Source organism: Sorex araneus, chromosome 4 (genome assembly GCF_027595985.1).
Source record: "Sorex araneus isolate mSorAra2 chromosome 4, mSorAra2.pri, whole genome shotgun sequence".
Lineage (NCBI taxonomy): Eukaryota > Metazoa > Chordata > Mammalia > Eulipotyphla > Soricidae > Sorex > Sorex araneus.
Window position 1 is genome coordinate 72,886,409 of NC_073305.1, and position 15,803 is coordinate 72,902,211.

General features: G+C 57.6%; 1 protein-coding gene across 1 annotated transcript in view; it reads left to right on the plus strand.

The window, feature by feature from the left end:
- Window positions 1-277: 277 nt before the first annotated feature.
- MYO15A (myosin XVA) overlaps window positions 278-15,803 on the plus strand; it is a 49,903-nt gene continuing 34,377 nt past the window's right edge. Inside the window, exons 1-14 of the mRNA XM_055135758.1 lie at window positions 278-1,068; window positions 1,162-3,835; window positions 5,772-5,854; window positions 6,593-6,656; window positions 7,366-7,475; window positions 7,836-7,910; window positions 8,121-8,211; window positions 10,204-10,209; window positions 10,682-10,785; window positions 10,886-10,949; window positions 12,372-12,485; window positions 12,957-13,118; window positions 15,238-15,351; window positions 15,708-15,766. Coding sequence (XP_054991733.1) covers window positions 278-1,068; window positions 1,162-3,835; window positions 5,772-5,854; window positions 6,593-6,656; window positions 7,366-7,475; window positions 7,836-7,910; window positions 8,121-8,211; window positions 10,204-10,209; window positions 10,682-10,785; window positions 10,886-10,949; window positions 12,372-12,485; window positions 12,957-13,118; window positions 15,238-15,351; window positions 15,708-15,766 — 4,511 coding nt within the window. The remainder of the gene's footprint in view (window positions 1,069-1,161; window positions 3,836-5,771; window positions 5,855-6,592; window positions 6,657-7,365; window positions 7,476-7,835; window positions 7,911-8,120; window positions 8,212-10,203; window positions 10,210-10,681; window positions 10,786-10,885; window positions 10,950-12,371; window positions 12,486-12,956; window positions 13,119-15,237; window positions 15,352-15,707; window positions 15,767-15,803) is intronic.

Genomic DNA, 15,803 nt, shown 5'->3' on the forward strand with positions numbered 1-15,803 from the left:
GGGCTCCCCGCCGCAGTAAACAATACCCACACACTTTCCACCGCCAGCCGAAGGTGAAACTCAAGGCGAGTCTAAAGGAGATGAATTATGGATCCACCCTCTCAGAATCTGGGTCCCGCCAGAAGTTTGGCTGTCCCTGCCTGAGCCACCTGGGCCAGTCCCGGCTGCTGGAGTCTGAGGAGGCTGTGTGTCCAGTCGTCTCAGGCCCAGCGGGTCCTGTGTCTCCGAGGCCCTTGAGCTCCCTGACCCCAGGCCCAGTGGGGAGCAGGTGTCCACCATGGCGAAGGAGGAGGATGAAGAGAAGAAAGCCAAGAAGGGGAAGAAGGGGAAGAAGGCCCCAGAGCCGGAGAAGCCCAAACGGAGCCTGAAGGGGACGTCGCGGCTGTTCATGGGCTTCCGAGACCGCACGCCCAAGGTTTCCAAGAAGGGCCAGTTCCGGAGTGCGTCGGCCTTCTTCTGGGGCCTCCACACCGGCCCGCAGAAGACCAAGCGCAAGAAGAAGGCGCGCACGGTGCTCAAGTCCACGTCGAAGCTCATGACGCAGATGCGCGTGGGCAAGAAGAAGCGGGCCATGAAGGGCAAGAAGCCATCCTTCATGGTCATCCGCTTCCCCGGCCGCCGCGGCTACGGCCGCCTGCGCCCGCGGGCCCGCTCCCTCAGCAAGGCGTCCACCGCCGTCAACTGGCTCACCAGGAAGCTCCTCCTCAGGAAGGCCGAGGAGTCGGGCAGCGAGCAGGCCGCGCTGGACGCTTGGCTCCGGCGGCCCGGCCCCCGCGCGGGCTCCAGCAAGCTGCCCTTCCCGTCGGGCGCCGAGATCCTGCGGCACGGCGGCCGCCTGCGCCGCTTCCCACGCGGCAGCAGCATCTACGCGTCGGGGGAGCCCGTGGGCTTCCTGCCCTTCGAAGACGAGGCCCCGTTCCGGCACGCGGGCTCCCGCAGGTCCCTGTACGGGCTCGAGGGCTTCCAGGACCTGGGCGAGTACTACGACTACCACCGCGAGGGCGACGACTACTACGACCTGCGGTCGCTCAGCCAGTACGAGGAGGAGCAGGCGCCCTACGCGGCCGGCCCCCACGGCCCCCACGGCCCCCACGGCCCCTACGGCCCCTACGGCCCCTACGACCCCTACGACCCCTACGGCCCCTTGGGCTCCTACGACCCCCACGGCCCCTACGGCCTGGCCTGGCCGCCCTACGGGGACTACCTCCGCGGATTCCCGCCCCACGACCCCTACAGCTACTACCACCCCGACGTCTACGGCGGCCCCTTCTACACCACCTACGGCTACGAGGACTATGAGCCCCCCTACGCTGCCCCGGCCGGGTACGGGGCTCCCTACGGCTACTACGACGGCTACGGGGGCGAGGCATACCCGTACGGCCACTCCCTGGACCCCTACACGCCTCTCGAGGCGCCCTACCCGCCCTACGACCTCCAGTACGGGGGGCCCTACACGGACCCCTACCTGGACCCCTACGGCGCCACCTACGGGCGGGGCGTGTACGGCGGGGACCAGGCCGTCTACGCGCCGGAAGCGCCCCACCTCTACCCCGAGGAGCCGGCCTTCGCCTACCCCTGGGTGCCGCCGCCCATCCTGTCCCCCCACAACCCCTACGCCCACCCCATGGACGACATCGCGGAGCTGGAGGAGCCTGAGGAGGCGGGCGGGGAGCGACCCCGCACGTCCTTCCGCCTGCCCAGCGCCGCCTTCTTCGAGCAGCAAGGCATGGACAGGCCGTCCAGGTCCAAGCTGTCCCTCATCCGCAGGTTCCGCCTCTTCCCGCGGCCCCAGGTGAAGCTGTTCGGGAAGGAGAAGCTGGACGTGCCCCTGCCCCCCTCCTTGGACATCCCTCTGCCCCTGGGGGACGCGGATGAAGAGGAGGAGGAGGAGGAGCTGCCCCCGGTGCCCGCGGTGCCCTATGGCCACCCCTTCTGGGGCATTCTGACCCCCCGCCAGCGGCACCTCCAGCGCGCCCTGTCGGCCTTCGGCGCCCCCCGCGGCCTGGGCTTCGGCCCCGCGTTCGACCGGCCGCCGCCTCGCCCGGCCACCTCCCTGGCACGCTTCCTCAGGAAGACGCTGTCGGAGCAGCCGCCGGCCCCGCGGCCCCGGGGCAGCCAGAAGGCCCGGCTGGGCGGCCCCGCGGCGCGCGAGGCGGCCTACAAGCGTTTCGGCTACAAGCTGGCGGGCATGGATGCCGAGCGGTCCGGCACGCCCGTCGTGCTCCGGCGCGCCCAGGCGCGGGCGCGCAACAACAACAACTCCCACGGCGCGCCCGGCCCCGCGCCCGCGCAGCCCCTGCCGCACTGGAGCGCGCTCGCCGCGCCCCCGCCCGCGCCCTCGGGGCCGCCGCTGTCGCCAGCCTGGGCCGCCCCCGCGCACGTGCCCCTCGCGCCCCTGCCCGGCTGGTGGGCCTTCGCCGAGCCCCCGCCCGCGCGGCCCGAGCTGCCTCCCGAGCTGCTGGCCGGCCCCGGCCTCGGGCCCTCCTTCCGCGGCTCCCGACGGCCGGTTCCATTCGGCCTGCCCGGGCCCTCCCCGCGGGCGTCGCGCAGGCGGGCCTGGTCGCCCCGGCCCTCGCCCCAGCCTTCGCTGAGGAGCCTGCCCGGCCTGGGCTATCGCTCGCCCACGGGGCTCGCCTCTCCGCAGCCCTCCATCCGCTCCGGCCCCTTCCAGCCTCCCTTCTCGCCCCCGCTGCGCCGCCCGCACTCGCTGCGGGAGCCCATCCCGCGCCGCGCCTCAGCGCGCCTGGGCCCACCCCGCTCGCCGGTGCTCAGCTCCCCGCGGCCGGGCTCCCCGCCAGCCCTGCTGGGCCCCAGCGCCAGGAGTGGCTCACTCAACCTGCCGTCACGCCTCCCGCACACGTGGCGCCGTCTCAGCGAGCCCCCCACCAGGGCCGTGAAACCCCGCGTGCGCCAGCCCTTCCACCTGCCTCTGGGGCCTGGGGCCTGGCCGGCGGCTGCCCGAGAGCCCCGAGAGAATCAGCCAGAGGATGCAGAGACACCCTGGACAGTGCCGCCACTAGCTCCCAGCTGGGACGTGGACATGCCTTCTGCTCAGCGGCCCCCTTCGCCCTGGCCAGGAGGTCCCAGCAGCCGCCGAGGCTTTTCCAGGCCATCCCCAGTGCCGGAAAACCCCTTCCTCCAGCACGTAGGCCCAGTGCCGTCCCCTGCTTCCCACTCGGAAAACCCAGCCTCTGACTCCACCAGTGTCATCCTGGGCGGACACCATGAGCCAGGTCCCGGACAGCTGGTCAAGTCCGCCCGCCCCAACCCAGGGAAGCCAGAGGAGACTGCCCCACCTCAAGAGGTGGAAGGGGACTCTCAAACGCCGAAAGAACCTGAGTACCCCGACCAGTCACCCCCCAAGGATTCTCACCCAGAGCAGAAGGCACTAAGGCTCAGCCTCTCCCAACCACTGGCCACATATGACCAGACAAGGGCCTCATGCCCCCCATGGCGCCGCTGGGGGACACTACCCAGTGTTCTGGCCCCTTTGGCACCCACTGGGACCCCAGCCCCCCTGCCCAAAGCAGGTGCGCAGCATCGGGCAGTGCCCAGTCGTTTCGCTGTGGTCACGCCTCAGGTGCACAAGGTGGGTTCTGTTCAGAGAATTGGTGCCGCCCTGCAGCCCTCTATCCAGCTGCCCCAGGCCTCAGGACCTGGCCCCAAGCCGAGAGCCTGGAATCTGCTCTGGTCCTGCCTCTGGATGAGAGTGAAAGCCCACCAACCTTTTCTGCAAGGACCCTCCAACCTCAAGTCCTGCAGCCTGGGCCCGGGAACTTCCTGCCTGCCCCAGGGGAGCACCTGGGAAGAGATTGGTCTCAAAAGCTGGAACAAGGTATGGGGGGACAGTTGGGAGGGAGGGGAAGTGAGGATTCCTGGAAAACAGTGCAGGAGATGGGTGGTGGGTGGCTCAGTCTCAGTCTTCCTGTCTGTAGCTTGGGGAGAAGACCCTCAGGCTCTCAGTCTCAGGACTGGACTAGCTGGTGAGCATAGGTAGACTGTGGCAGAGCTGTGGGAAACTGCATCCTCTCCGCTGCCCCTCAGGGATTTCCACTAAGAGCAAAATTGCAGGACTCAAGCCAGTCCATGTTCATTCATTTCCTATGTCTCCCACTGACCTGCCACTAAATTGGAATCTTCTACCTATCTCTCTTTGGGGCTCCTGCATCAGGGCTGTCTCCTGGGCTTCAGCATTCTGAACTGAGGACAAGGACAAGGGGTTCAGAAACCGCGTTTCCAGGTTCCCCATTGCACCCGTAAAACAGCTGCAGAAGGCTGGACAGAAACCGGACTGGGGCCCTGGGTGAAGTGTGGGCCAGGCAGCTTGTCTCTGGTGTGCCAGCCCCGTGCCTGGCTGCCATGCTCATGGTGGAATGCGAGCCTGCCACTGGTGGCCCTCGGTGGAGGGGGGTGGTCACCGGATCCTCCTCCGGGACGCCTAGTGTAGGCGGGGCCCACAGTCCTGCACGCGTTTCTCAGCCTCTGCAGACCATGCCCCATGGAGCAGGCAGCCAGCCGGGTCCTGTCATGGCCAGCGGGGCAGCCTGGCTGCTGGGGGGGCCCTGGCCACGGCGGCGGGTGCCTCGTGCCGTGTGGGCTGCAGCATTGCGGGAGCAGGGCGCAAGGTGCCCAGGGGTGAGGGGCAAGGATGCCTGGGCCCTCCTTACCCTGGAATACGTGAGTGGCTGAATTATTTAGGGTTTGCGGCCACTGGCGCACACAGGCTGGCGGGTGGGCAGGAGGCCAGGGCCTCAAGGGTGATACTTGCTGTGCCCTACTTAGCAGCCTGACAAGCAGGCAGCACATGGGGCTCCTCCTGGTATTCCCTTTCCTGGCCTGCTCAGGGTGGGTGTAGGCTAGATGGGAGAGACCGGAAGGTCAGGGAGCATGCGGGCTCAAAGCCATGCAGGTCACACCCCTGCTTGCTGCCTGACATGCGTGCTCAGACAAACAAGAGGAGCATGTGCAGATATACATGTGTGCCACTGTATTGGCAGACGTGGCATCCCTGGGGTCCTAGTTGTGCCTTGAGATGGGCACCGCAGAGGTTCTACAGCCCAGAGAGCAGCATCAGGACTTTGGCACCAGAACTTTTCTCTTGAGACCACCAGCTGCCCCTACACATGAGAACATGTTAGGAGGAGAGGAGCGTGTGTGTACATGTGTGTGCCAGGCCCTACAGGCCTGCATGTCTGACCATGAGTGTGTGTGTGTGTGTGTTGGGGGACAGGATAGAGATGGGGGGGTGGAAGCTGGAACTTCTCTTGTATGTGGCTCTGTGTTTTGGAGTCTCCGTGTTGCCACTGGCTGGATACATGGGTGGGGTGCTGAATGGGAACATTTCTGTCTTGGCCCTCCTGAAGGCCTCATGCACCAAAATAGAAATGTTTATTGAGATGTCACATAAGCATAGACATGGGGGCCCTGGAGAAAGGGCCGGGGGGTCAGTTCTGGGGGAGCGTGTGATTGGGAGGGTTTCTGGGCAGTCCAAAGCAGCATAGCACGTGTGTGTGTGTGTATGTGTGTGTGTGTGTGTGTGTGCGCGCGCGTGTGCGTATGTGCCATGTCCACCTGGGAACACAAGAGCCTCTGCCATGGGGACTGGGCACACGGAGGGCAGCGTGTGTCCTGTAGGTGAGGGCAGCCAGCGAAATCCCCAGGCAGGCCATGGCCCTTCACAGCCAGGAGGCCAGCAGCACCGAGCAGGCCTGAGCAAAGGAGGGAGGTCTCCATTGCGGGCCAGCCAGGCCAAGCAAGCCTCTCTCTCACAGATGCACTCCATCCGCAACCTGCCGTCCGCGCGGTCCCGTGAGCAGTGCAGCGAGGATGGTGTGGAGGACATGACACAGCTGGAGTGAGTGCAGGGGGCAGGGGCAGCGAGGAGTCACCGCAGCCCCATCAGAGCACCTCCTCCTTCCTGGAACACCTCTCACCTTCGGGAACATTTACAGACTCATCTTCCTGCTGAGCTAGGAGGGCGCAATGTCTGAAATGTGCCCATCCGAAACCTCAGCCCTACCTCCAACCAGTTGGAGGAGCTCAGGCAAAGCCCCGTGCCTCTGTGTGCCTTCATCTTTCATCCACAAGATGGGGGTGCGGGGGGCAGGGAGGGGTTCTTGTGAGGACGCCAACGGGTTGGAAGTACCCAAAATATAAGGGCTATGCTGATCAAGATCACGGTCCAGTCATGATGACTTCACCCCCATGTCTGCTACCTGAGGCATCCCACGTCCAGTGAGGTAGGTACAATGATCATCATACCCATTGGACAGATGGAGAAGCTGAGGCAAAAGCAATTAAGTAACTTGACAAAGGTTTCACAAGTAATTTAACAAAGATCATCATATCGATTGGACATATTGAAAAGCTGAGGTAAAAGCAATTAAGTAACTTAACAAAAGTCCCCCCCCCCCAGCCCATCAAGTGTGGGTGAGATGTGAAGGTACACAAGGCACTGGGCTTTGCCTGTGTCAGAAATGGGATTTGAACTAAGGCCTTTCTGACCAAGTCTCTGCACTAGGGGGAGGGCATACTCTGTATAGCAGCCAGCTCTGATCCTGAGTTGCTGACTGTCCTCTCCATGCCCTTCCAGAGATCTCCAGGAGGCTACTGTGCTGTCCAATCTCAAGACCAGATTTGAACGGGACCTCATCTACGTAAGTCCTGGGACTGGTTCTGCTCTGGGCCCAGGGAAGGAAGCTGGCCACTTCCCTATCTCCTTGGATAAAAGTGGGAAGCCCAGATCTCTCCTTTCAGATCCCAGGCCTGTGTTGCCTCTGGTTTGAACTCAAGGGTTCATAGCATTTGATCATAGAATCCTTGAAGCTGGAGCTCGCAAATCCAAAGTCTTAAAAATAAATGATGGTGCCAAGGGTAGAGACCCGGATACAGGAGACCCAGAAATATACCTCCTTATGGAGTCGTAGAATCTATGGGCTGCATTCCAGGAGCGGGGTGGCCAGAAGCAGCAGGATGACAGAATAGGAGACCAGAGATCTTGAAGGGCTCTGGTCACCTGAGACTCCCCCTGTCCTCGAAACTCTCTCCCCCTCAACCTGGTGCTCTGACCCAGCCTGAGCCTGAGGCCTCTGAGTGGACGAAGCAGGCAGCAGCCAGCACAGATACACTTGCAGGCTCGTGGCTGTGCAGATTCACTCACTGCAAGAGTCGGACAGCCTCAGCCTAGTGCAGTGCCCCAAATTCCACAACAGAACAGCTGACCCCTTGGGTCCTTAGAAGGTTCCTGGCTCAAACACTGAGGCCAGACAGTTGATGGAACCAGGGCTCCAGACTTCCAGGAGCAGGAGAGGGTCCCAGAGGCCATATGAGGCAGCAGCAGCACTGGAGCCGCTGCCTGCCCCACAGACGTACATCGGCAGCATCCTGGTGTCAGTGAATCCATACCGAATGTTTGGAATCTACGGGCTGGAGCAGGTGCAGCAGTACAGAGGGAAGGCCCTGGGAGAGAATCCTCCGTAAGTGTTTTTCAGGTGGGGGCGGGAGTCTGCCCTGAGTCTTCTGGGTCCCTGGCTGAGGCCCATAAGCCCCTGGCTCCCACCAGCCATGGCTTGGGGCTGATGGTGGCACACAGGCTGCCTGCTCAGCATGGCAATCTTCCTGGGACTGGCCACGGCCCTCTAGGCTGGAGCTACCATGGCCCAGACCACAATGGGGGGTCAGGAGCCACTTCCTCAAGAGGTTGACGGGAGGAGCAGGCTTGACTGCTTTGCTGGACATATGTGCCTCCTACCCCCACCTTCACATTCTAGACTTTCCCTCCAAGAATTTGGGCCCAGAGGCAGCGAGGCCTTCATCCCTTCATCCTATCTCTCTAGGCACCTCTTTGCAATTGCAAATCTTGCCTTCGCCAAAATGCTTGATGCCAAACAGAACCAGTGCATAATCATCAGGTAAGCAGAGGGTCTGGTGAGGTGTGTGTGGGGGAATATTTGGGGACACCTTTGGGCAACATGAGGCCATCCCTGCCATTGGGCTGGGAAATCACCTGCTACCTCTGGACTGGCCCACCTGCCCACTGGCCCTTTCTTTATGGTGGGTTCTTGGGAAGTCCCCAAGAGCAGTGAATAAGCTCAAGCTGTCCTTCCCCTTTGTCTGGTCAGTGGAGAGAGTGGCTCTGGGAAAACAGAGGCCACGAAGTTGATTCTACGCTACCTGGCCGCCATGAACCAGAAACGAGGCATCATGCAGCAGGTGGGTCTGACCGTGTCTCCAGGATCTCAGCAGGTTCCCTGATATTCTCCAAGAGACAAGGTTAAAGGTGCCACTGAGAGGGCGGGGGCTGGGCCCACAGAAGATTCTAGGCAGAGTTGGTGGGAAGCCGTGTGTACACTCGGATCCTGGGGTGCAGGGATCAGAAACCGAAGGCAAAGGCAGTCTCCGGATTGACTCCATTTACCAGGGTACGAGTGGCCCCAATGTCCCAGCCAGTGGTGGTCTTGGCAGGTGATCTGCATGTGGGGAAGGCAGCTTAGCCCTCAGTGGGGATGTCAGCCCATACTTTATAGCCAGGAGCTCCTTCCAAAGTTAGGAGGTGGGACCCAGAGTCCAGGGTCAGGAAGAAGGCTCTGCCCTACTCCTTTAGGGTCAGTCTCACCCATGGTTGCATTCAGGTGCTAAACAGTGTCCTTCGCCTTGGCTTCCATACCAGGCATTTGCAGCCTTCCTTCTGTCAGTTAAGCTAGACGATGCCATAGTAACACCCTGCCCCTCCCAGCATGGCCGGAGTCTCAGGGTGCCTTGGCCTTCTTCTGGATTCCCCACAACTGGGAATGTTATTGGTATTCCCCAGGGTGTTGCACACCCCAGGCCATAGGATTCACTCCTCCTGAGAGCTTGTCTGGAAGGCACATGGGACCAGGTGTTCATTCACCCATCCCTGACTGCTGGCTGTGTTCCCTGCCCAGTTCTGGGCTTAAAGAAGAGAGAAGAAGATGGTAAACCTCAAGGACCATCAGGAAGCACCCAGATGAATGAACAGTCAGGGCAAAGCCCCAGCTGGCTCACACTCACCGACTGGGGAACACAAACTACTCTCAGCCCCAGTCTGTCCTCTGTGTGACAGACATAGAAGTCCCGGATCCAAATGACACCTGGGCAGTGACTAGATGGAAGGACCTGGCACAGTCCTGGAGGCAATAGGTATTATTTCAATGGGGACTGGCCCCTCCTGAATTCATCCTGAAGGAGTCTCAGCCAGAGGAAACACTGTACCGTTCTGCTGGGCTGTCATAGCATGTGTTGTCTTGTTTGCATGAACTCGAGCCTGCAGCCTATCACCTCACCTCTCTAAGTCCTAATTTCCTTGTCTGTGAAACCAGGACAACCTGAATACCCACCTCCTAAGGTAAACAGTAATATCATGAGGGCAAAGAGTCTGGCACATCACGTTGCTTACTAGCAGGTGCTGATTGCCTTTGTCCTGGGCTACTCTGTTCTTGCCAGTAAAACTTGGGCTCTGTCTTCTTGTTTAGCAGACAGGTGAGGGCCTCCTCTCCAGATCCTGCATGGATGCTAGAGACCCAGAGTGTGCAAGCAAAGCCTGGTGGAGGTTGATGCTCTAGTGAGGGAGACATGGCACAAAGAGAGGAGAGGATTTTCCTGTGGTGCTGAGAGAGGCCTGGAGCCCAGGAAAGCCCCCCACAGAAAGTGCCAAGCGGACACCCTCAGAGAGGCGAGGCGAGCTGTGATGTTCTGTGTATAGGCGGGAGGGGAAGGTGTGTCTGTGTGGGGAAGGAACTGTTGGGAGGCCACAGTGCCAGCAACCCAGACAGGGACATGGACAAAGGCTGTGCTGTCACAAAGGCATGACAGGAACTTGACTCTAGGCCTGAATGAGGGGAGAAGGGGAGGACATCTGACCGGAAGATTCCTGGGTGGAGCAGACCACAGTTAGTGGGGAAGCTCTTCTGGGCTGTGGTGAGTGGGTGGGGAAAAGGCACTCTGGAGCCTTTTGGCAGGTGACCCTGCAGCCTCCTTACCCAGTGGCCACATAGAGTCCTCAGGCCTGGACACTGGTACCTCTGAGGCCCATGGATCTGCTCTCACCTGGCGCCTGTCCTGCCACGGGCTGGCCAGTCCCTGCAGTGTGAAGGTGTACTGGGTGTCCTGTGGGAGGGGTCCTTCCTGTAGTGACTCTCTTCTGTTCTCCTTCTCTCCTCCATATTCCTCCTGGCATTCCTGAAGATAAAGGTACTTTGTGTGTAAGCATGTGTTCATGTATGTGTGTGTGTGCTTGGAAGAGATGTCCCAAGAACTTGTCATGCCAGGGACTGTGTGAGAGTTGGAGGGACAGTGTGAGATTAGGGCTTTGGAGGACACTGGGAGATACTGGCTGCCCCTCACAGAGGGGACCACTGGGGCTGGAGCGATAGTACAGAAGGTAGGGTGCTTGCCTTGCATGTGTCCAGTCTGAGTTTGGTCTGGTTTTCCTGGCACCCCATGTAGTCCCCTGTGCACTGGACCAATGCATGTCTGTGCTCAGGAGTGATTCCTGAGTGCAGAGTCAGGAGTAACCCCTGAGCATCACTAAGTATGAGCCAGAAACAAACAGACAAAACAAAGGGGATCTTTGGGGAGATGTGTCTAGAAATAATCTAGGAGTAGCCCTAGTTGTGCTCGACAAGCCAGACCCCAGAACAATGATCACATCTTGTGGGGCCAGATCCTGGAAGCTACACCCCTCCTGGAGTCATTTGGTAATGCCAAAACTGTCAGGAACGACAACTCAAGCCGCTTTGGGAAGTTCATGGAGATCTTTCTGGAAGGGTGAGTAGAATAGCAAAGGGGCTTGTGGAGGCCTTGCTACACTTCCCATGAGCCAGGGCAGCCCACTCTAAGCCTGTGAGCTGACTGTGGTCCCTTCCAGGGGTGTAATCTCTGGTGCCATAACCTCCCAGTACCTCCTGGAGAAGTCCAGAATCGTGTTTCAGGTGAGTCAGGCCCTCCTGGGCCTTGTAGGAGACGCGGGGGTGGAGGGAGCGGGGAGAGGTGTGCCTTGCAGAGTCTGGGGATGAGGAGCCTGGCAGCTGCAGGGCTGAATGAAGGCCAGGTCTGTGTGTCTGTATGTCTGTGGGTCTGTCTGAGCATGCGGCCTGCTCCTTCCTTCTTAGCAAAGCCACACCGGGGTTTGCCTGCCTCAGGGCCTGTGCACCTACTATTCCTCTCATCTACACCACTCTTCCCTGCATACTGAACCCCTCACCTTGGGAGATGGCTCCAGTCATAAAGCACGGGGGGGCACATGTGTGGCTGGGAGTTTGGTGGCTTGCACAGCATATTCCACAGAGCACCCCAAGCATCACCAGGCCTGAGTACTCAGCTGGTAGGCTTGGGTCACCAGGTGGAGCATTGGAAGGGGTGGCCCTTATTCAAAACCAAAACCAAAAACACAGAGGCTGGATCAATAATATAGTGAGTAGGGCATTTGCCTTGTACACGGCCTACCCAGGTTCGATCCCTGGGCCCCTATATGGTCCCCTGAGCACTGTCAGGTGCTCATTTGCTTATTTATATTCCTGAGTGCAGAGCCAAGAGTAACCCGTGAGCATTGCAAGTTGTGTTTCAAAACCAACCAAATAACAACCCCAACACATAGGCCTTGTCTAAAGCACAAGCCACTCAGGAAGCGACTCTCTTTAGAAAGGGTCCAGGCTCCTTTGCTGCTCAGCTCTCCAGGCCACTTCTTACCAGCAGATGGGTTTTGTTTTGTTTTGTTTTGCTTGGAGGCAACATTAGATGGTGCTCAGGGCTTACTCAGGGCTCTGTGCTCAGGAATTACTTCTGGTGAACTCTGGGGATCATGTAGGATGCTGGGGATGAAACCCTGGTCGAGGCCTACGAGGCAAACGCCCTACTTGCTGTACTCTCTCTGGTCCACTAGCAGGTAGACTTTGTTTCGTGCTGTTTCGCTGAGTGTCTCTTCCAGCAGAGGCTTTGGGGCTTTCCTCTGCCTTGCTTCACGCTATGTGGCAAGGTCCTGGAACAGAGCCTTGCACTCAGCAAGTACTCACCTTCCTCCACCTCCTGCCAAGTGAATTGTACCAAGAGGCCCCTGGGCACAGCTGGGCTGTGGACACACATGTATCTAGGCATGCATGACCCATGCATGTCTGAAAAGAGCCTCTTGTGTTTCTCCAAGCCCAGTAAAATCTTGCCCAAAGTCCTTCCTTGACAGTGTGCCAGGGCTTCTCAGACCAGCCCAGCTAGTGCCAGCCAGACTGGTGAGCACACATCACCGGTCTCACCTGCGGGCCTTTACGTGTGTCTGTGTTTATAAGGATAACTGAGCCTATGTGTCAGGGGTCACCTAGGTTAGGGTGCTCCCTCTATGCACCCATCCCTTCACTCTGCAGGCCAAGAATGAGAGGAACTACCACATTTTCTACGAGTTGCTGGCCGGCCTGCCTGCCCAGCTCCGGCAGGCCTTCAGCCTTCAGGAGGCAGAAACCTACTACTATCTTAACCAGGTGAGCTCCAGAAGCCTGAGGGCCAGTCCCCGTTTCCCGTTAACCTGGGTGGGCAGAGAGCTGAGCCCTGGTGTCCTAAAGACTAGCAAAGGTCACAGAGGTCTGAGGTGGGATTTAGGGTGTCATGTCACAAAGTGCCAGGTGTCTGGTATCCAAAGCAAGAGGAATGACACCAACCCAACTCTTCTCTGGAGCCTTGAACAGAGATAAGCAGCTAGAGGTGCTAAATATCCCTCAGTTCCTCCTCTGTAAAATGAGGCTACCCGGACCTCTTTGGGGGACGTAATTATGGTTAAATAAAGATGTATATGTGGGCATTTAGCACAGAACCCGGTATGTTGGTTCTTCTGCCATGAAAATGGAACAGGAGCTGGAATAGGCAGCTCAGGCCAGACACTGGGTGGGGGTCCTGCCTGCCACCCCCTTGTCTCTGACCTCTGACTTCTACCTCTGGCCTCTGCCCTTGTCCAGGGAGGGAACTGCGAGATCTCAGGGAAGAGTGACGCCGATGACTTCCGCCGGCTCCTGGCGGCCATGGAGGTGCTGGGCTTCAGTGGGGAGGACCAGGACAGCATCTTCCGCATCCTGGCCTCCATTCTGCACCTAGGCAATGTGTACTTTGAGAAGTATGAGGTGTGAGCATACCACAGATATCTTTTCAGATGCTCAAGGGTCCCCTTGAGTTTTTCCACTTCCATGGAGTCCATGTTCTTTGTTCTTTTTCAAACATACCCCACTTTCGGTTGTGTTTGATATATGAGAGCTCTTTACAGGTACTAAGGAAATCAGCCCTTAGCCTCTGGAATGAATCCAAAGATATTTTCTGGTGGTTGTTTTTTATATTTTGACCTTATTTACAGTTTGTGGGTTGTTTTTCGGGGGAGAGGGGAGTGATGCCTGGGGATGCTCTGGAGTTACTTCTGGCTCTGTGCTCAGGAGTTACTCTGGTGTGCTTGGGGGACCATATGGGACACCAGGAATTGAACTTGGGTTGGCCGTGTGCAGTGCAAATGTCTACTCACTGTACTATCTCTCCGACCCCAGGTTATGGGTTTTTTGAGTGGTGTAGTAGTGTTTGTTGCCATGCAAACTTTATATATATATTTATATTTGCATATATATGTAACATGTATGTATATGTTATCACTTGTATCACTTGTCATCCCGTTGCTCATCGATTTGCTCGAGCAGGTGTCAGTAATGTCTCCATTCGTCTCCATTTGTCCCTGTATATATTATATATATACATATTCCTATGTACATATAATATATACATATATATAATATATAATAGGTCTTATTCCCCCGACCCTGAAAGAGCCTCCAGTCGTTGGGAAAGACAAGTAAGGAGAGGCTGCTAAAATCTCAGGGCTGGGAGGAATAGAGATGTTACTGGTGCCCGCTTGAGTAAATCGATGAACAACAGGATGACAGTGAAACAGTGATACAGTGATATATATTTATATATATATATTTTGTTTGTTTGTTTGGAGGAGCCACATCTGGTGGTGCTCAGTGGCTACTCCCAACTCTGTGCTGAAGAATCACTCCTAGGAGTGCTCAGGGGACCAGATGTTGCCAGGGTGGAATTCAGCTCCTGAATGCAAAACTTGTACTAAGCTAATTTACCTCTTTCTGTGACCCATCAAAATTAATATTTTTTTCAAGCATTTATCAATTTTCTTTTGCATATTATAGATGATTATTTCTAGGAATACTATCTCATTATAGCAGCAGCTTTATTTAATTTTGTTAAGTTTTTATGGTTTTTGTGCATTCTTTTTTAACATTTAAACCCATGATTCATCAGGAATTTTGCCCAATAAAGTGTTAGGTAGAAATCTAATTTCTTCCCAACTGTCTCATGGTTGCTCAGTCTTCCAATTTGACACATAATTAGCAAGTATTTAATTTCTATATACAGTCTTGCTTAACTCCAGATTTTCCGTTGTTTATTTCTGAATTATATATCTATCACTGCACTGTCTTAATTATTAGCTTTGTTATGTTTTATCCCTTGTATTACTCTATTTTGAAATTTCCCTGGATATTATACCTTGTTTATATATTTTGGGCTTTTGTGTGTTGCTGTTTTACGTTTGGGGCCACCCAGCAGTGCTTAGAGCTTACTCCTGGCTCTGCACTCAGGGGTCACTCCTGGCAGGCTCGGGGAGCCCTCTGGGGTGTTGGAGATTGAGCCCAGGTCTGCCGGGTGAATGGCAGGGCCCTACCTGCTGCATTACCTCTCCATCCTCAGCTTTTATGTTTTGTTTTGAGGCCACACCCAGTGGTATTTGGGGGCTGCCCACCAGCGTAGTGCTGAGGGAGTATCATTGACAGTACGGGGGGGCCCACGCAGCTGCCGGGGTGAAATGCAGGCCTCACACTTGCGAAGCACATGCTCTGCCCATTGAGCCACTGCTCTGCCCTTACACTGTCTCACTGTAGCACTGTCGTCCTGTCGCTCATCGATTTGCTCGAGCGGGCACCCGTAACTGGTGTAAGACTTGTTGTTACTGTTTTTGGCATATCGAATACGCCATGGGTAGCTTGCCAGGCTCTGCTGTGCCGGCGGGATACTCTCGGTAGCTTGCCGGGCTCTCTGAGAGGGATGGAGGAATCGAACCCAGGTCGGCCACATGCAAGGCAAACGCCCTACCCGCTGTGCTATTGCTCCCTCCCGTCTTTAAAATGTGAACTTTAAACTCAGTTTATTTCTGTCAAAACCCACTCCCATTGGTATTTTACATAGACAGGTGCCCAGGAGGTGGCCTCGGTGGTGAGTGCCCGTGAGATCCAGGCTGTGGCGGAGCTGCTGCAGATCTCCCCCGAGGGCCTGCAGAAGGCCATCACCTTCAAAGTGACCGTGAGTCCTGCACACCCAGCACTCCAGGCTTGCACCTCCAGCCAGGCTAAATAGAACCAACCCTTTGGAGACCCCTGCCCTCTCCTTCTCCCTTCGCCCCACCTTTCTGGGTTGGATCTTCAGTCCCAAGAGGCATGAGACTCCCCATTCCCACCTTTGCATAGGCCTTTCCCTCTGCCTGGAGTGCTCGCTCCCTCTGAACACCCAGTTCTCCAAGGTGCATGGATGCCTCCTCCGTGTCCAGGGAGTGTCCAGGCCTGAGGCCATTGCACCATGTCTCTGCACCCCACTGTCCCACCCTCTGGGGCTCCCTGGGGTCTGTGTCGCCAGCACTAAGAAGCCATGGCTTTCCCCAGGAGACAATGCGAGAAAAGATCTTCACGCCCCTGACCGTGGAAAGCGCCGTGGATGCCCGGTGAGGCCACAGCTGTCCCGACTGACTCCACAGTCCC